We start from the raw sequence: 19,527 nt of genomic DNA on the forward strand, positions 1-19,527 counted from the left end.
GTTAGTCGCTCAGTCGTGTCCAACTCTGTGCGAGCCCACGGACAGCAGCCCGCCAGGCTCCTCTGTCCGTGGGATTCTCCAGGCAAGAGGACGGGAGTGGGCTGCCGTCTCCTTCTCCGGGGGACCTTCCCGACCCAGGACCCAGGGCTGAAGCTCCCGGGGGCTGCCCTTCCCAGAAGGCAGCCCCAACAAGACGGGGGCCCGGACAGGGGCGGCGGGCGGGGCCTCACCCTGGATCAGCCGCCGCTGCGCCCGGATGACCCGCTCGCACAGCAGCCGGTGCTGCTGGTAGCGCTGGATCAGGAAGTCCTTCTGGCGCAGCAGGCTCCTCCCGCGCAGGCGCTGGGCCTGCAGCTCCGCGTTCTCCACCTCCAGCTCGTGCGCCCGGCGCAGCAGCCTCAGCGCTTCCCGCTGGTCCTCGCCGGTGGCCTGCGCGGGCAGCAGCTCCTCCAGCTGCGAGGCCTTCTTCTTGGCGCTGGCCAGACGCTGCTCCAGGCCCGCCTGGCGGAGAGACCGAGGGCTCAGGGCAGAGGCCCGGGGTCTCTGCTGCCAAGTCTGCTCGTCCTTACAGACTCTGGTTTGCAATCACACTCACAGAAACACACGGGATTGACTGTGAGGACGTGCCCCGCATTAAGCGTGTCCTTCATTTCCTGTTCTGATGCTGTCGCATCTGGGGACGCTGCTGACTCTGTAGGGACAGCTCCCCCAGAACAGCCGAGTCCGACAGACAGCAAACAGCTTGCCCTCAGGCACATCTTTCATGTGCAAAGCAGCCAACCCAGAGCCCAAACCCTTTCCGCTCCTCCGCGGGGTTCCACAGTCTGGATTTATGCATTTGGATGCTCCGAGTTCTTGGTTGCCGCGTGCGGGATCTAGTTCCCCGACCAGAGAATTGAACCCCAGCCCTCTGCATTGGGAGTGTGGCATCTTAGCCACTAGACCACCAGGGAAGTCCCTTGCCTGGCACTTTAGGACAGATGCCAGGGCTTGGCCCTCACCACAGCGTCTGCTGCGGGACGCCGAGGCTGCCTGTTTTCACGCTGTGACGCTGCTGTGAGCTGGCCCTGGTCGTCACGGAGAAGGCTCTGAAGGCATGTCTCTACAGCCTCTGTGCTAGAGACCTCTTCTCTGAACACTTACTTCCCCGGTGGCTCAGAGGGGAAAGCGTCTGCCTGCAATGCAGGAGACCTGGGTTCGATCCCTGGGTCAGGAAGATCCTCTGGAGAAGGAAATGGCAGCCCACTCCAGTACTTTTGCCTGGAGAATCCCACGGACGGAGGAGCCTGGTGAGCTACTGTCCATGGGATCGCAAACAGTCAGACACGACTGAGCGACTTCACTTTATCTGAAAGTGAGGTCCTGGTTCTCTTGGGCCAAAGCCAGATTTAAGAAGGAGCAGAAAGACGGGAGGCCTGGCTCGTCCACTGCAGCCCTGGGCACTGCTGCCCTCTTGCAGAAAGTCAGCGGAGGGGGGCAGGTGGGGGGACTGTGAGGTCTGCCTGAGACCCTTGATCTTACTCTGTGGGTGAGTCAGGGCTCCAGAAAACAGAACAATATTTATACATGTTTGTGTATATATATGTGTTTACATGTTTGCATGTATATAAATACATATATACACATTTATGTACATGTTTGTATGTATATGTATACACACACACACACATATATATACATGCACACACTTACATAGAGGGGCACGGCAACCCACTCCATTAGCTTTGCCTGGAGAATCCCATGGACAGAGGCTGGCAGGCTACAGTCTACAGGGTCACAAAGTTGGACACGACTGAAGCAACTTAGATGAGATGGTTGGATGGCATCACCGACTCAATGGAGATGAGTTTGGGTAAACTCTGGGAGTTGGTGATGGACAGGGAGGCCTGGCGTGCTGCAGTCCATGGGATCGCAAAGAGTCGGACATTTACTGAGTGACTGAACTGAACTGAAGCAACTTAGCACACAGCACATACATATATATATATATATATATATACACACATAGACTCACACAGAGATTTTTTTGGGGGGGCCAAGCTGCAAAGTATATGGGATCTTAGATTTCCAACCAGGGATTGAATCCATGCCCCCTGAAATGGAAGCATGGAATCTTAACCACTGGGCCGCCAGGAAAGTTCCCACAGAGATTTATTTTAAAAAACTGGGACTGGTGTGTCCAAAACCCATCAGGCAGGCCAACTGGCTGGAAACTCAGTCAGGAGCCAGTGGTGCGGTCTTGAGGCAGAATCATCTCTTCTCTAGAATCCTGTGTTTTGCTGGTAAGACCTTTCAGTGGACTGCATGAGGCCCAGCCACTCTATCTGGGGTAATCTTTACTTACAGTCAACTGACTGCAGATGTTCACCTCACCTACCAAATACCTTCACTCAGTCGCGTCTGACTCCTTTTCGACCCTGTTACAGTATAACCTGCCAGGCTCCTCCAACCTTGCAGTTCTCCACGCACAAATACTAGGGTGGGTAGCCAATCCCTTCCAGGGATCTTCCCGACCCAGGGATCAAACCTGGGTCTCCTGCATTGCAGGTGGGTTCTTTACCTTCTGAGCCACCACGGAAGCCCAAATACCTTCACAGTAGCACCTATATGAGCATTTATTCGATCGGATCCCTGGGTATGGCAGTCTGGCCACGCTGACACCTGAAACCATCACCACACCTCATAGCTCCATCCAGTCCCCCAGATAGTAACGCTCAGGCTGAAGCTGCCTGCATCCCATCCTCAAACTCATGGTCCCTAGGGGCAGGTGGTACACCAGCCTTCTGTGTCTTCATCCTCAGGGCCCGAGAAGGGACCTCTTTGGGAGAAGCTGGCTCAGCTGCCCTAGCAAGATCCTCCTCTCTTCCTTCCAGACCCATGCCCCCGAATCAACAGCCCCTCCGCCAGCTCCCCAGCACCCTGCTCCTACATCTATTATCCTGCTACCATACTGAACTGTACACAGTTGTGTCTCTTCCCAGTAGACCGACAGCTTAAGTCTTAGTATCTTGTTCATCTTTATGGCCTCAGGGCCTGGCACGGAGCTGGACACTTAAAACGTTGATTTGTTATTGACTGATCGACCAATTAATTAATTCATCAGTAGGCCCACATGTACACGGGACAGCTCAGTGTCTATACTTGGCTCTCGGAGGCCATGTTCCCTGATGAGGCACGTTATCTGTTTAAGAAGAAGGCGTTTTTCTTATTTTTAAATGTTAGAGAACTTTTGCAGTGAGATCATGTAATCTCCAAATTGCAACAGGCAGATGCAATAATATTAAGAGGTTCTTGGTTTGGCAAATAACTTTTAAGTGAAATAAATGCTGCCTGCTTTTAGCAACATGACATCATCAGATGCCTTCTCCGCTTGCCTGAAAATACACCTGCTAACATTTAACTAATGGGCTGAAATAGTAGCCAGCTTCACTGGCATTTTCCCCAAAGTCTCCATAGACGCCAGTTCTGTCATTTTTCTGAAGTGAGACTATTAGATAACCAGCTATTATATAAATAGCTCATATAAATAGCCGGCTCTTCTCAGAAAAGAGGACTGTGAGGAGAGTTCTCTCTCCGGAGAGGAGCCTGGAGTCTGGGCTTCCTCTGACCACACTCCTCGTCCCTGAGCCACGGGCTTGAGACCAGCCTCGGGGGAGCCTGAGGGGACGCCGACGGACAGCGGCACAGACGGGCAGGCAGAGGGCTTGGGAGACATCACACCGCCACTCAGGCCTCGCTTCCACAGCCCCCTGTGACCCCCAGTGTAGCCACAACCATAGATCGAAAGGGCATGGACTCAGGTCAGGTCCTGCTCTCTGGGGCTGGGGGACAATCCTGCTCATCTCCGAGCCTCAGTTTCCCCACCTGTAGGATGGTCGTGATCAGCCCTACTCTGAACGACTATCCCAGGAGGGTGTGGTGCATCAGCTGCAATCAAAGAGCGTTAGCGACTCTCAGCACCCCGGCTGAGCCCGTGGACATGCCGTCTCTCCCGCACCTTGAGGGCGGCGGTTTTCCGCTGCTCGGCCAGGAGCATGTTGACCTCCTCCCTGGCCAGGGCCACCTCATGCGGCTCTGCAGGCTGGCCCTCGTCCCCTTCTGGGCCGGCCTCCAGCACCTCCTCATCCTTCTCGGGCGTCCTGGCCCTGCGCGTCACATGGTGGGTCTTTTCCCGCTCCCAGCTGCAGCCACACGGAGGGGTCAGGGGTCAGAGTGCAGGCCACGCCCAAGCTGGGGGCCCTGGCATCTGGCCCTGGAGTCCCTGTGAGTCCAAGCTGGCAGGTGTGGGCGTGAAAATGGGAAAGAATTGGGTCTGCTATCTGATGCCTTCTACATATATGGAAAACAAAAGTCTTAAGAAACGTTGGAAGGAAGGAAAGAAGCAGTCAACATTCGTGGCAGGACTGCCAAGTGCAGAACTCAGCAGCCAGCCCAGCGTGCCTCCAACCCCAGGGCTGTCAGGGTGACCACAGGCCCCCTGCCACAGCTCTTCAGCTATAAACCTTGGAGACTACAGCACCCCCAGGGCTCCGTGAGGACGGGCTGGGATGACCCAGCTCAGGCGACACCTCCAAAGGGGCACACAGGGTGCCAGAAACGGAACCTGAACTACAAGGAGAGTGGAAACTGTGAGGAAGGAGGACGCGGAGGGGGTGAGGGCAGAGACAGAGGAATCCGTCCAGTGCAGGTGGGCTGTCTGCCTAACTAAGAAACTGCACAGGAAGGGAGGACGAGGAGGAGAAATGGGGAGGACCGGAGAAGAAGCGGACTCAGGGCACGGCGCCGGGGCCCGTCAGCGGGTGGACACATGTCCAGGTTGTCCAGGGCAGTCCCGCTGACACCATCGCCCGGGCGGGATGGCTAATACAGCACCTCCTCGCCCTCCAGTGACCCTGGTCTGGATGAAAACCTGCATGGCCAGTCCCTTTCCACACAGCCAGTCACTCACAGTAGGTGTGAACCGCGAGTGAGACTGGAACGGTAGAAAGACCCCAGCAAGGGGACACAGCCTCCACATTCCGTCTGACCTCAGCATCCTCGCTGTAAAATGGGGTTGAGCCTAACCTGTTGGGACTGGGCCTGCAGCAGGAAGCCAAAGCGGCCTGGGAGGCTCTCCCGCTGGCCCAGCTTAGCCACAGGGAGGGAGATGAAGGAAGGGAGGATGCCCGTGGCGGAAGTCCCCCTGGGGCTGGCTCACTCGGCGATGGTCAGCAGGTGGCGGGACGTGTCCACATGCAGCTCAATGTTGGTGTTCTCCAGCTCCACCAGGCTGCGCTGCATCTCCAGCTGCTCCTTGAAGGCCCCGATGAGCTGCGCCCGGATCCTGTTCATCTTCAGGCGGCTGTCCTCCTCTGCGTCGGGGGCAGGGATGGTGGCTGGGGCAGGAAGAGAGCCAGCTGCACCTGGCCATTCAGGCCAGGGTCGAATCCATGCTTGCCCAGCAGCGTAGGATCTGGCCCAAAGAGGGGCTTTAAACACAGTGCGTATGGAGGGTAGACAAAGCAGGGACGCTGGATGGGTAGATGGGCTGGTGAATGGATGGCTGAATGCTTGGATAGACGGATGGAAGCATGGATGGGTGGATGATGGATGGATGGATTAATGGATGGGTGGATGGGTAGATGATGGGTGGATGGGTGGATGATGGATGGATGACAGATGGATGGATAGATGGATGGGTGGATGATGAGTGGATGGATGGGTGGATGGATAAATGGGTGGATGACAGATGAATGGATGGATGGATGGGTGATGAATGGATGGATGGATGGATGGATGGATACTTGGATGGATAACTTAGAGTGATTTAGACTCTCCATTTGCCTGTTTTGGGCTCGGGTTGCATGGGTTTGAGTCTCAGGAATCCCAGGAGTGGGGCTAGGTTATCCATCTCAGCTTTGACCTCTCTTTCTCTGAGAAATGCCCCCAGACTCTCAATCTGGGTCCGTCTGCCACTTGCTCTGATAACATCCTGCCTTCTCCTTGGCAGTCTCCTGTGTATCCATAATTTGGTGGTATATTCAACACCTGCTTTTCCTGCTAGAATGTGAGTTCCACAGAACAAAACTATTTGTTTCCTGTGGCCAGTTCCTACCGAGCAGTTGTGCAGTGGTTAATCCACGGTTTTCTCTGCCTGTTCCAGCAGTTAGCTCTACCCCTGACCTTGAGGGCAGTGGTCAGGGGGTAGCTTTTCCCTGAACATCAAGCAATCTGGAATTGGTGAAATAAATTGTGATGCACTCAGATGACCAAATCATTGCAGTCATTAAAACAAAGCACACAGAATCTTAGGAGACGCTCGTAAAGGAAGGATCCTGGGAGAGCATGGACATCAGCATCCCACTGCTGCCCTAGGCTCGCCAGAGCAGGACCCAAGGGAAGCCCCTCATGCCCTCACCATGAGACCCCCCACCCTCTCCGTGACGCTGCCCACCTCCTCAGACCACCAAGCTGAGTCCCGGTAACTAACAGACCAGCAGGATGAGAACTATTTTACAGCATGTCTCCCTGTTGACCCCTGACTCCAGACAAGCCCAAGTTTCCCAGTCATCACCTGGTTTTACAGATTCTCTACAACAACTGATTGGCCACTGCCACCAGTCCCTGAAGCCCTGGGTTGGCCCCATGGGACTCTGCCTTGTCAACAACAGCCCCTCTTCTTTGAAATCTTCCTTCACTATCTCGCTCCAACAGAAACTCAAAGCCCCAAATCTACCAAAGAGAAAAAGGCACCCAGTGGGCAACGGGGTTACGTGACTAGAGAGCCCAAAGTGCTCATCAGAAGAGGCAGGACAAGCAGACTCTAGTATGGACATTCCCGCCCTCTATTATCCATTTAATACTGCTTGACATTTTAATGTTAGACAGTCCGATAAGTGAAAACAGTTCCAATCTGCGTCTCTGTTTCCTAATGCAATTGAGAAATTTTTCCTATGTTTACACCACTAGAGACTCTCTCCAGTGCCTATTCATTTCCTCACCCGTATCTGTAAACTGGGCTGTTTGTTCTTTCTTGTGTGTGTGTGTGCTCAGTTATGTCCACCTCTTTACGGCTTCAGGGACTGTAGCCTGCCAAGCTCCTCCACCCAATGGAATTTTCCAGGCAAGACACTGGAGTGGGTTGCCATTTCCTACTCCAGATCTTCCCGACCCAGGGATCAAACCTGAGTCTTTTGCATCTCCTGCATGGGCAGGCAGATTCTTTACCACTCCACCACCTGGGAAGCCCTTCGTTATTGTTCTTACTGATTTTCAAAAGTCCTCTATTTACTATGGCAAAGCTTATCTTAATAAGCGAAAAGAAGCGTGTCTGTACACACCCGTCTACTTAACTTCATCACAAGTATTTTTTTTAAGGGCATCTTTTAAACTTACTGATGAATCTTAGAGTAAAACTATGGTATGCTCCCCTCCAAAAGGAGGCCTCCGAGATCAAACCGGTTTGGGGAGAAGGAAGGACTGGACAGCAGCTGCCTGGTGCGTGTGGGTTCCACTTTGGGGCAGAAACAATCCAGAGTAAGAAAAGAGGGGGAGGCTGCCCCACACAGTGGGCGTGCCAAATGCCAGTGGATGAAGCATTTGATTTAAGGGGTGGGACGCTCAGCAAGGACCTCGCGCCAGGCAGGCGGAGGCCTTGGGCTCGGGGCAGCCCCACGCAGGGGGCGCAGGTGTGCTGGCCCTACCTTGAGCATCCCGGCCGCCAGGCTCGCCCCTCCGCTCCCTCTCCTGCCTCTCCACCTTGGCCTTGAGGCGCTGGATCTGCCCGCGCAGGTCGGAGATGACGTCCATGTATTGCGCGATGTGGTAGGACACGCTCAGCAGGTTACGCTTGACCTGGTGGCCGGACGCGACCAAGGTCAGGGCCCGCGGCTGCCCTGGGAGAGGCTCCTTTCATGCGAAACGCAAGCACGTTTCGCAAGGAAAACTCAAATCAGCACTCTTCAGCCTTAAAAGGGAAGGCTGGAGGCTTAAAAGAGAAGGCTCCAACACCTGCTACCACATGGGTGGACCCTGAGGACACGACGAAAAATGAAATAAGTCAGACCCAGAAGGGAGACACTGCAGGACCCACGTGTGAGGTCCTCGGAGGAGTCGGGTTCACAGGAAGGGGGAGGGTGGGGGTCACGGGTTGGGGGAGGGGAGAGGGGGTTACTATTTAATGGGAACAGAGCTTCAGTTTGGGGAGATGAAATGAGTTCTGGAGATGACGGTGGTGATAGGTGTACAACAAAGTGATGTACCTAATGCCACCAAACTGTGCTGTTTAAAATGGTTAAAGTGGTGGATTTTATGTTATGTACATTTTACCATAATTTAAAAAAGATACAGTCCAACAAGAGGTTTGTGAAAGCCCTCTCCGTGGGTAGCCACTGCTACCATTTTGGGGTGCCCCTTCTAGACCCTTTTCTGTGTGGTGCTATATGTCCATGTGTACACATGCCTAGAGAGATGCACGTGGGGAGTGCGGGGGTGTTCGTTCTGCTCTGGGGCGTTTACGTAAGTGACATCAGACTGTAGCTGCTATTCTCTGACTTGCTTTTCTGGTCCAACCATGTGTCTTAGAGGCTGTCTGTCTGCATGGGCTCCACCCGTGCTCTGTAGCGGCTGCAGAGTGGGCTGGAGCGGGGGACACGGGGAGCTGTCCTGACCTCCTCCCGGGCACACAGGGCACACGCACTTGCGCTTTAACCAGACGTGCTCAGTGGCCCCCACTCTGCACAGACACACTCTTTATCACCCATAGCTCAGCTCCCCTGCCTGACCCAGTCCTGTTTGGTGAAGACCCCTCTGAATCCAGCCTTCTCTGTTATTCTTCCTCGCAGCGCCCTGAGGCTCTCTTATAGAGCACCCACCACAACTGGAAATGGTACATTTGTCTGTGCGGGTTCATGTTTCATAGCTGCCTCCCCTCTGCTGGGCTCAGGGTTTGTGTGGGAGCAGAAGCTCCGGTGATGATGATGATGGTTTTATCAAGGCGCCTCCCCCAGAGCCTCAGAGGGAGAGCTGTAGAGTTGGTGAGCAGGTGGGAGAGTGAAAGAGAGGGATGGGGCGGGGGGGGGGGGGGCGGCGAGGGGAGTGGGGTGAGCGGCTCACCCTCGTCTTGATGTTCTTGGCCCGGTAGGCGTACAGCAGGGTTGTCCGCGACTCCTCGAAGTGAGTGCTGGCTGGGCTGATGTGGGCGATCATCACGGTCCGGCTGTTCCCTCCCAGGGCGTCCTGCCCGGGGCAAGGTGCCAGCTGGGGGTGACGGGAACGGGGGCCCCCACCTGCCTGGTGGTGCCACCCCTCCCCGACCTGTACCAAGCTCTGCTGGACCATCTGGGCTTCCTGCTCCAGAGCCCGAGAAGGGCAGCTGAGCTGGACCAGGAGTCAGTGCTCAGGGAGGTGGCACTCAGGATGAGACAGGACCTGGGCAGGCCTCCCCACCTGCCTTTCACTCAGATGTGAGCACATTAGACCAAGAGGCCACACTTACAGGCCACTTACGTATTGCTTTGCCTATCTGCCTTTCTCGGCCCTGCCTTCCGTAGAATGGAGGTGACAGCATTCAGCTTGGTATGAGTGGTATGAAGTTTTTCATGGTCAGACTGTCTTCCATGGGACAGGCAGCCTCAGTGAGGTAGTGAGCTCCGTATCCCTGGGAGTATGCAAGCATGGGCTAGACTACACTCACAGAGATGGAGGGGAGTCGAGCAGAGAGCAGAGGTGGTTTCTACAGTGTTTTCCTGCCCTCAGGGATTCCTGGAAGGGCTCTTTGGCCCAGGTAAATCCTGAAAGATGCAGTCAGATGCTGCAGCCATGCCTTCGTACCTTCAGCAGACGCGTCAGTTTGCTGTCCCGGAAGTTCACATACTGCGCCCGGCTGCCACCCTTTTCGCTGAGTGCATTGATGCAGTTGCCCAGTGCCAGCAGGGAGCGGTTGATGTGGGCACCCTCCTTCATCCTCTTGCCTTGGTTCTGGGTCTGCATGAAGAGAGGCCGCTGGTGGGGAGGTGGTGCTCACCCTCATCACCCAGGGCAGGTACCAGTCAGCCAGGGGCATCCCTGTTCTCCAGAGTCCACTCCTTGCCCATGCTCAGCCTGTCTCCATGGAAACCACAAGAAAGGTCTGGTCCACGTTTTCCCCTTGTTCTCTCTGCCTCCTGGCCGACCCTGGTGCCTCCCTGTGGGGCACTCATGTCTTCTCATGCCCTCTCCTCTTGGGAATTGTGAGTAACAGACTATTTTTTCAGTGGTAGCTCTCTTCTGACTGTTTGGCCTTACTGGATCTCGAATTCCATTCTGTATTAACACAATACACTGACTCTATTGGCCTCTGGGCCAGCTGGCCAGGCTCTGCTCCTTTCAGCAACCCAGGCACCAGGGCCAGGCCAGGTGACGAGCAGATGAATGAATGAACAAGTGAAGCAATGTAATGGTCAATAAGCCCTGAGGACTCAGCACAGACTGCAAAGTGAAGTGAAGTGAAGTTGCTCAGTCGCGCCCAACTCTTTGCAACCCCATGGACTGTAACCCACCAGGCTCCTCCATTCATGGGATTTTCCAGGCAAGAATACTGGAGTGGGTTGCCATTCCCTTCTCCAGGGGATCTTCCTGACCCAGGGATCGAACTTACCCAGGTCACCCGTAAACTGGACTATAAATATCAGTGGTGAAAGGCAAGGATTGGGGCCAGACCCCTCCAGGCCCAAAGCCCAGATCCATCTAGTAGCTCTGTGTAGGTGAAGTCACACCACCTCGGGTCTCAGCCGTGCATTTGTAAACCGAGCATGAGGCTTTCTGCCCTCTAGGCGTTGGGGGATTATGTGGGTGATGAGTGCTAAGTGCGTTGTTGTATAGTTGTTGAGTCGTGTCTGTTTTGCGACCCCATGGGCTGTGACCCACCAGGCTCCTCCATCCATGGGATTCCCCAGGCAAGCATACTGGAGTGGGCTGCCATTTCCTTCTCCAGTGGACCTTCCCGACCCAGGGATCGAACCCGCTTCTCTTGCACTGGTAGGTGGATTCTTTTACCACTGAGCCACCAGGAAAGACTGGTGCGTTAGAAGGACATAAAATGTCCTTTGTTGGTAACATTACTGTTGTTCTGAGTTGGCCGCCGTCAAGCGTCGTCTCTGTTCCTGGCGCTGGGCTAGGATCTGCCTTCAAAGAAGGCTCCGCCCTGGGGCAGCGGCTGGAACAGCCCTGACCTCCCACAACAGGTACTGCGGTGCGGCGGGTGGGGCGCCGGTGCTGGGCGTGACTGCAGCGGGTGGGCGGGGCTCGGGGCGGGGCGGGCGTGGCCACTGTGGTGGGCGGGTTGCGAGTGGGCGGGGCCCCGGCGGACAACCCGACAGCCCCCGCGCAGGCACCGCTCTCTCCGCCTGAGGGGCTGCCTCTCACCCACCGAACTCCTGGTGACCTTCCGGGCTCGGCCCTGAGGACCCCCTTCCTCTGGGCTCCACAGCCTCCGTGTAACCCCGAATCTCAAAGCTCGGGCCTCCCGGTGCTTCATTATCAGCTCACACGTCTGTCTCCCGGCCGCCCCCAGGGGCTGTGAGCTCCCCGAGGGCGGGCCGGGGTGTCGCCCGTCTTTGTCCCTGGTGCGCTCAGGCCCTGCCGCGCGGGAAGCCCTTCGAGACGGCCTGGCCCCCTGCGCCTGCCGAGGACGCATTCGCTCGGCGGGCGCCTCCCCTGGGCCGGGCGCTGTTCTAGGTGCTGGAGACGCCGCGGCCTGAGGGGCTGCCTGACGGGGACGGAGAGGACGCGAACCTGGGACGCCCGCTCCGAGCCCGCCAGGTCCACCATGAAGAGCCTGCCGACGCGCACTTCCTCCGCCAGGTGTGCGCCGCGGCCGCGTCGGCGCACGGTGACCTGCAGCACCGCGTGCGAGCGGGACGACGTCTTGTTGGTGGCCGTGGGCTCCTGCGTGCGCTGCCGGTTGCCTTTGGTGAGGAGCTGCATGATCTGAGGACAGTCAGGAGAGGGCAGACGGTCAGGGGCCGCTGGGCGGCCACAGGCTCCCTCCAGAGCAAGAGAAGCGGGGGTGCGTGCGCCCCTCGAGCTCCTTCGGGAGGCTTTTCCCCAGCTGGTTCGCTGATGGTGGCAGAACCGCGTCCAGCAGAGGCCGTTTCTGGCTTGCGGCATGAAGTGATTAATTAACGGAGTCAGCAAGTCCAGCATAAAGGGCACCTGTCAGATCGCTCACACGTTTATCACCCCGTCCACCGCCTCTGCCCATGGCAGACATCACTAGTGCATCATCCAGCTCTTCCCCACTGAGCCCTCTTCCATACCGAGCTCTGGGCAGGTGTAGGATTTGCTGGAGCTGGCAGATGGACTGAAACCCACTTGTGCACGAGTAGCTGTGGAAATTAAGCTAGTGAGCCTCTGCTGCGTACCTACTGTGTGCCAGGCATGCTAGGACCACAGAGCATTGTGGAGAGAGACTGACATGGCCACTGTGCTTAACAAATAGGTGAGCAGGCTCCTCTCCTGTTCCTGGAGCCTATGCGGGACTGTGCTAAGGGTGGGTGGCCTCAGACCTAAGCCAGCATGGTTGAAGACTGGGGGACGAGGAGTCTGTGCTGTTTGCAGGCAATTGGGAGCCACTGAAGGGTCTGAATGGGTGGCAGACCCACCTCAAGGACTGCACAGAGAGACTGGAGGAGAGAGAAAGACAGAGGGCTGGAGAAGTCTTTCCAGCTCACCCTCCTTATGGGAGCAGCCCTTGATATCAGGGTGGCAAATGGATTTCAGACTTGACTGGCTGTGACTGCCTGCAGTGGTGTAGAAAAGGGGTCCCCCACCTCCATCTGAAGCAGAGGGAAGAGTGCGAGGTCCATTGGTGAAGTCTGCCCTGAGCACAGATTAGCAGAGCAGGGACATGGCACAGAAGCTTGCTGCACCCGTAGCTCAGAAGCCGCCTTGGAGCTGTGTGTTTGGCTCTGCTCTGCGAGGCCTGGTGAGTGTGGCTGCCGTGGAGGAGCCACATGTCCCTCTGTGGGCCCCGTGACCCTCACCTCCTGGGCGTTGGAGGTGGAGACCTCTGTGATGCCTGCAATCTGGATACTGCCCCTAGAATCTTCCCGCAGGTCCAGAAACCCCGAGGATGGGCTCAGGAGGTCCCGGATCACTTCGTTATAAATCTGGGATGAGACAGAAGTGCTGGCAGCAGTAGGTTTGGTGCAAAGGAGGCACTGGGGCTTTCACCTATCCCTGGGACTTTGCATCTCCAGAGAATTCTCAGATGCCCTGAAGTTTCCCAGAGGCCAGGGGGGTTTTGGGGTGATACACGGGGGTTTGCAATCACAATCAGGTCTGTTTCGCAGACAGGGCAGCCAAGGGGGTAGGCAGCTCACCTCGAGATAAGACATGGACACGCTGCAGTCCGTGTTGTCACGGGTCTCCTCGATGGCCTGGAAGAGGTCACTGAGCATCTGCAGGTAGATCCCAGGCTCCGTGTCCACGCCTAGCATCGTGTGGGTCTTGCCAGCACCTTCAAGAGGAGGGAAATGCCCACCTAGGCAGGGCTCCTGCACTGGGCTCAGCCCCTCCCAGAGCCTGGTCACACCTTTACCTTGCAAACTGCCCTGGCCACTCTGACATGCTTGGTTTCCATTTTGGAAACAAGAACAAAATTAATGGCTGCTCTGGGGAAGAAGACCTGGGTGGGGAAAACGGAGGACATGAAGCAAAAATGCAGACAGTGTCAGAGGAGGGGGCCTGAGAGATGGCTGTCCTTCTCTCCAAATGCACTTGAAGATGTTTGTGTTGTTCTCGTGACGGGAGCGTTAAAGTGTGTGTTAAACTCTAAGCAGTTACCTTCGGGGATATGTCACCTCCCCTTACCTGTTGGCTCTATGAGAGAGGGCCAGTTGGCACTTCCCCTTCCCTGGAGCCCAGCAAATAGCAGACACCCCCTAATGTTTGTTGAATGAATCAATGAAATAAACAAGCTGTGATTTCAGACCAAGGCTTCTCAGTGCCTCAGTTTCCCCGCCTGCACAGGGAGGGGCTTAAGGCCTGTCCAACTCTGACCCTCCATGAACCTAGTTTCCAGGAGGAGAGGCAGCCTAGCTCTATGAGCATTTGCCAACCCCAGCAGCAGAGAAGGAACCTGTGGTTCTCACAGGCAGCAAAGTGTCGGCTTGGACTGAATTTCGGATTCAGTCGTACCTGCTGTGTGACCGCAGGCAAATTCCTGCCTGTCTGAGGCTCAGTTTTCTCATCAGTGACAGGGGGCTCATTCTACCTGCCTTTTGGGGCTGCTGCAAGGACCAAAGAGCCAGGTGCAGAGGGGCCAGCATGTGGCCAGCCCTCAAGAAGGAGGCACTCTGTGACTCTGTGAGGAGTCCCCCCGCCACCGACCTCCCTCCCTCCCAGGACACTGCCCTGGTGGTACCTGAGGGGCCGTAGGCAAACACTGTTGCATTGTACCCAGAAACCACGCCTTCCACTAGTTGCTGGGTGGTGGCCAGGTACACGTCCTCCTGTGGACAGACAGACAGAAGACAGTCAACACACAGGCACCTGGATGTTTGGAGAGGTGGGGTGTGTGGTGCCTCAAAGGCCCTGCTCCCTCTGGACACAGACAGGCACCCCATGGAGGAGGAGGCCAGTTCAGACGGGGCCTGAGCCCCACCCCAGTCCTGCAGCTGCGTGACCACAGACACACTGCCTGGCCTCACCAAGCCCCCTGGAGGAGACCATGGTGAGGGAGCAGAGCATGGGAACGTAAGTGATAGTGCACGCTGTGAGGCCTGCCAGGTTTGGTTCCAAACAGGTGTGAGTCCTTCCCAGGGTTTCTGTATGAACTGAGAGAAATCAGAGAGTGCCAAGGACTGGGAAGTGCTGACAGGGCTGGAAATCTGGGAAGAGCGTATGGTTCCTCTCGTGGGACAGAACCAGGACCAGGCAGTGAGTTTCGGGGCTGGTGGAATTTAATTCAGGGCAGCAGTGCATAGCTATAGGAGTGTGTGGGTAGTAAGCTCCCTGTCCACAGAGGTATTCAAGGAAGGACACCTTTAGGGCTGGTGTTTGGGGGTGTGGGGGTTGGGCTGGACTGGATAAAAAGGACAGTCCCCCTTCTTCTGTCTTTCCTGAGTGGCGCCCCCCACCCAGACTCCACTCTGCATCTCTGTCCCAACGTCCCTGGCCAGTGACCCGGCTCAGAGCATCTGAGCCCTGGTAGGACAGAGGCCAAAACAAAAGGTGCCGCTTCCCTCCATCCTTGGACTTAACACGGTCCAGGACTTTGTCCCGGCTCTACAGGTCTCAAGCCACGTGACCTCAGGCCAGTTGCTGACCTCCTTAAGCTTTACCTTCCTTCCCTGAAAAATGGGGATACTATCACCATGTACTTTATAGGGTTGCCCTGACGCTGTAAAACAATGCATGTCAAGCACTTAAGCACAACACTTGACATGAAACAGCTGCTCAATAAATGACAACCACCAGGTCACTTCTACTTTCGATGCCGTGAAGGTCTCGGGAGCAGAAGAAACCTGTCTGCTCAGAGAGCTGGGCCTGCCCCGCCGGCTGGGGTGTGAGCCACTGTGGGCAGGGCATGTGTTCTAGGCTGGTGTGGACCGGACACGTCTTTGTTGGATGGTTGCATGGGTGGCGAGGTGGGCACGTGGACATGGAGGGGTGAATGAGAGCTGGGGCACCTGGTGGCCCCGTGTCTGTAGAAGGGGCCTCTTGCCCCCTGCCCCTGGGGTGACCCAGGAACCAACCTCTCTGTCCATCAGGGAGGCCCTGTGAGACGTCACAGGTGAGGCCACCTGGCCAAGTCCTCCCACGTGACGACATCTCGGCGGGCCTGGGCCGGCAGGGTGTGGGGGGTGGGAGGCGGGCACCTGGGACGCGTGCTGGTCGAACACAGCGTCAAAGATGAAGGTCTTCTCCCGGGACCGGTGTGTGCGCAGCGGGTCCTCAGGGTCCTCGCTGGGGTCCATGAGCACCACCATCTAGGAACCGTGAGGAGTGGGGGTCGGCTCCCGGATCAGGGCAGAGGAGCCCAGGCCTGGCTGTCTCCCCTGACGGCATCCAGGGCTCGGCCTGTGGCTGGGAGGGGCTGCAGGTGCCTGTGCTCACCCACAGGCAGCCTCCCCACTTCCATCCACCGGTGAGGGTGCAGCGACCCTAAAGCCCTGGCCGTGAGCCCCCCAGCCTCCCAGGCTCTGCCTCCAGTCCTCACACACCAGCGCCCCCCCAGTGCCTGTCTGTCAGGCCCTGCCCGGATGGCACCCGGACACCAGTGATCAGCCAGACTGGGTGCTGAGGGTTAGGGAAGAGTCCCGCCAGCCACAGCGCCCCCAATCGCGCCCTGCAGGTGGGGGACCGGCTTTATGGACGTGGAGCTCAGAGCCAGTGGCGTTGCGCACAACCCTGGGGATGTTTACCTGCCCATTTACCTCTTGCTCAGGGGGCTGCGCCCCCCAGAGGAGAGGGGAGACAGAGGAGTGTGCCACAGAGGAGGACGGGGTCCCCCCAAGCTCTGGAGCCCGCCTGTCCCTCTGAGCTCCTCGGTGCCCCTCCCCAGGGCCCCTCCTTTCTCACATAAATACGTAATTATAAAGCAAGGTGTACGAGGCCCCTGGGGACAGGGAGGTTCAAAAGAGCCCTTCCCTGGGCACTGGGGGCAGGGCATCTAGAGACCCATGAGCTGTTTACTCTGGCGCGGGGCCTGGGGTACCCAGGGAGTCTTAGGGGCATGACCATGGGGACCGAGAGCCCCGCCCCCTGGCCACCTGCCCGTCTCACCCAGAGATGGCCAGAGCTCTCTGGGAGGAGGTCAGTCCGTCCCCATGATGGGCGACGTGCCAAGATCTGGGGACTGGGGAGACCACGTCGACAGCTACTATGGTTTCTGCCAGTTGTTTGCTTTCCAATTATTCCGAGGGCTGCACCTGCCTCCTCACTCGCGTTGGTTTAATCAGTGAGGTGCGCACAGTTCAAGCGTAAGGACTTGTCAGCCTGTGGACCCGCAGCCCCGCTGCCCCGGCTCTCGGCTGGCTTTGGGCCACAATAGCCCTGTCTCTGCAGAGCGCGGGCCCTGGGAATCTGTCCATCTCTGCCACATCCTGGGGAGTCGGCCGCCACGTCCCGCCTCCCAGGGCGGTCCCGTCATAAACTTATTTACATTTGCACTGTCTCCTTGTTAAGACTGTACATGCTCTTCGCGGCTCAGCCGAAACCTTTCCTAGAAGACTGTGTACCCCTCAGTCTAACAGCGGTCTCGTCAGGTCTCCGTGAACTCAGCACTAAGCCACCCCAGCCTCTCTGCAAACCGCCCCAGCACCTTTACACACCCAAAAGTCCCTCCCGGCCTCCTCCCCGCGGTGTCACCCCAGCGTCTCCCTGCTGTCGGCACTGGGCGCCCCCACCCAGGGGGCAGCCTCAGCCGGGTGCCGTGCCCCGCCCCCAGGCTCCTTTGCAAACTCATCCTGGGAACGTCCTGGAACAGCTGCCCGCTGAAGGCAGACGGGGGAATGCAGTTTAGGCACCACGTCTGCTCTTCCCCCGGACTTGGCATTTATTCTGGCTAGTGGTGACCATGGGCCCCGCACCTCGAAACCGCGCTGAGAGCTTGGCTTCTGAGCCGGTGTCCAAGGAGCGGGAATCCTTGACGACGTGGCAGCCAGTGGGCCACCCGCCTACAGTGCGGGGGTCAGTCGCCCGGCCCCTTCACAGCTGCACGGGCAGCCCCCCTGCTAAACCACAGGCCCTGATGCCCTGTCCCGGCGCCGCCCGCCTGTCTCTGCGTGCTTCTGCGTTTGGGCCTGGAGCAGCCTCTGGACCGCCCTTCCCTGGACCACCGGCTTCTCCCACCTCCACGCCACTCAGAGAGGCTGCTCGTGGCCGCCTCTGGCTGCTTTGCTCTCTGCACTCAGCTCCCCGACCTTGGATTTTTATCTCTTGCTTGACGCCCTGCTCCATTCCCCCCTCCCGGGTAGGAAGGGAGTTGAGTTGGTGGGGTCAGGGGGGCGGAGGGTGGGGGAACCAGGCCCTCGAGTCCCCCGTGGTTCCACCCCAGTGTGTGGAGCACCCGGGGCCACTGTGAGCTCTGATGTGAACTTTTCTGGGAGGGTGGAAGGAGTGAGTGAGTGACGGGAGAGGGGGCCCGAGGTGGGTGACCACGTGCAGGGGTGGGGGTCCCACTCTGCAGCCCTGCGACAGCCTCACCTGGTCCCCCACCTTGTGGGCGATGACGGCGGCCCCTTCCTCCAGTTCTGTGTCGTTGAGCGGGCGGATCCGAAGAGCCACCTGTGGGCAGGACGTCGTTTCAGCTGCCTTCCAGGGACGCAGGGAGGGAGTGCCCCGTCCTTCCAGGCCACAGAGGCCCCGGCCCAGCACCCACCCCCACCTCGGGTGAGCCTCCCACTCCGGTGAAGCAGTTAAGGCCGCGGAACCCCACCAGGCGCTGACTTCCTCGTCCACGGCTCACAATGGTGCTCAGAGGAGCACTGTGGTCAGGTGACCCTCCTTAGTCTGAAGTGGGGAGACTGAGGCACAGACAGTCTCACACTTCACCCTGGCTTCTTCACCCACTACCCAAGGGACCCGAACCTTCGTGCAGGCTGTGAGCACTTTCAGAGCAAGAATTGGTTTTCTAAGCAGAAAAGCCCTGGGCTCTGCCTCCCACCCTTCTCTGCCCCCCACCCCCCTCCAGCTGGGCTGTGAGGGGGTCCTACAGGAGACCCCCTGGGATCTTGCTGACCCAGGCCCCAGACTTTCCTTGCTCATATGAGCTGTGGGCCCCCAGCAAGCCAGCACCTTGCTCCTGGGCCTCTGCCTTCTCGTCTGTGAGATGGGAAAGTCCCTCCTGGTAGACATGGAGCTGTGCTTCTCCCAGACCCGGGACCGGGACACGACAGGGCTCCTCTACGCTGAGCCTGCAGGTCAGGGCGCGCCCCTGGCCTCCACTCACCCCACTGTCTAATGGACTGAGCCTGCACGTCACCTAGGGGATGGGTCTGGTCAGGCCTCTGGGGCCCTGATGGGGCCAGGTGTAGGGGGTATCCACCCCACTCCATCTGGGGGTCATGGTCCAGGCCCTGAGCTCCCTGGGGAGTGAGGTTCAGAGGGCAAGGGTGAAGGGATGCTGGAGACTCGGGCTGAGGAGCAGGGGGGTCACCAGGTCCTCATGAGGGATGGCTAAGCAGAGCAGGGACAGAGCAGGGCTGAGCAGATGGGGGCCCGGGCTGATGACAGCAGGTCACCGGAGCAGTGGGTCAGGAGGAGGCAGCCCGCTCCCGGCACGTGGGGAGTGCTCACCGTGAGCTGCTGGTCCTTGGGCTCCATCTCCCTCTTGGCTGGGCTGCCCCGGGCCGGGGAGGGGCCCGCAGCAGGGCGGGAGGGCATGGCTGGCTGCGGACAGGAGCTGCCTGCTCCCTGCTATCCTGGCGGGAGACCTGTTAGCCCCGCCCCACGCGTGACGTCACCGGGTCCCTGGGGCCCTGCTCGTCCCTGAGTCTCAGCAGCTCGGGGGACCGCCTCCGTGGTTCTTCGGGGGTCGCCCCTGTGTCGGACACCATGGGCTCC

General features: G+C 58.0%; 1 protein-coding gene across 1 annotated transcript; it reads right to left on the minus strand.

The window, feature by feature from the left end:
• Nucleotides 1-9: 9 nt before the first annotated feature.
• Nucleotides 10-19,347, minus strand: LOC110136566 (kinesin-like protein KIF19). The gene is made up of 13 exons (XM_070460683.1): nt 19,261-19,347; nt 18,169-18,249; nt 15,840-15,950; nt 14,384-14,471; nt 13,341-13,477; nt 13,002-13,127; nt 11,752-11,946; nt 9,811-9,963; nt 9,094-9,216; nt 7,683-7,833; nt 5,198-5,375; nt 3,961-4,181; nt 10-572 (listed from the first exon to the last, which is right to left on the minus strand). Exons 1-13 carry the CDS (start codon nt 19,345-19,347, stop codon nt 10-12), a joined length of 2,214 nt encoding a protein of 737 aa, XP_070316784.1.
• Nucleotides 19,348-19,527: the final 180 nt, after the last annotated feature.

This window comes from Odocoileus virginianus, chromosome 33 (assembly GCF_023699985.2).
Source record: "Odocoileus virginianus isolate 20LAN1187 ecotype Illinois chromosome 33, Ovbor_1.2, whole genome shotgun sequence".
Taxonomy (NCBI): Eukaryota; Metazoa; Chordata; class Mammalia; order Artiodactyla; family Cervidae; genus Odocoileus; species Odocoileus virginianus.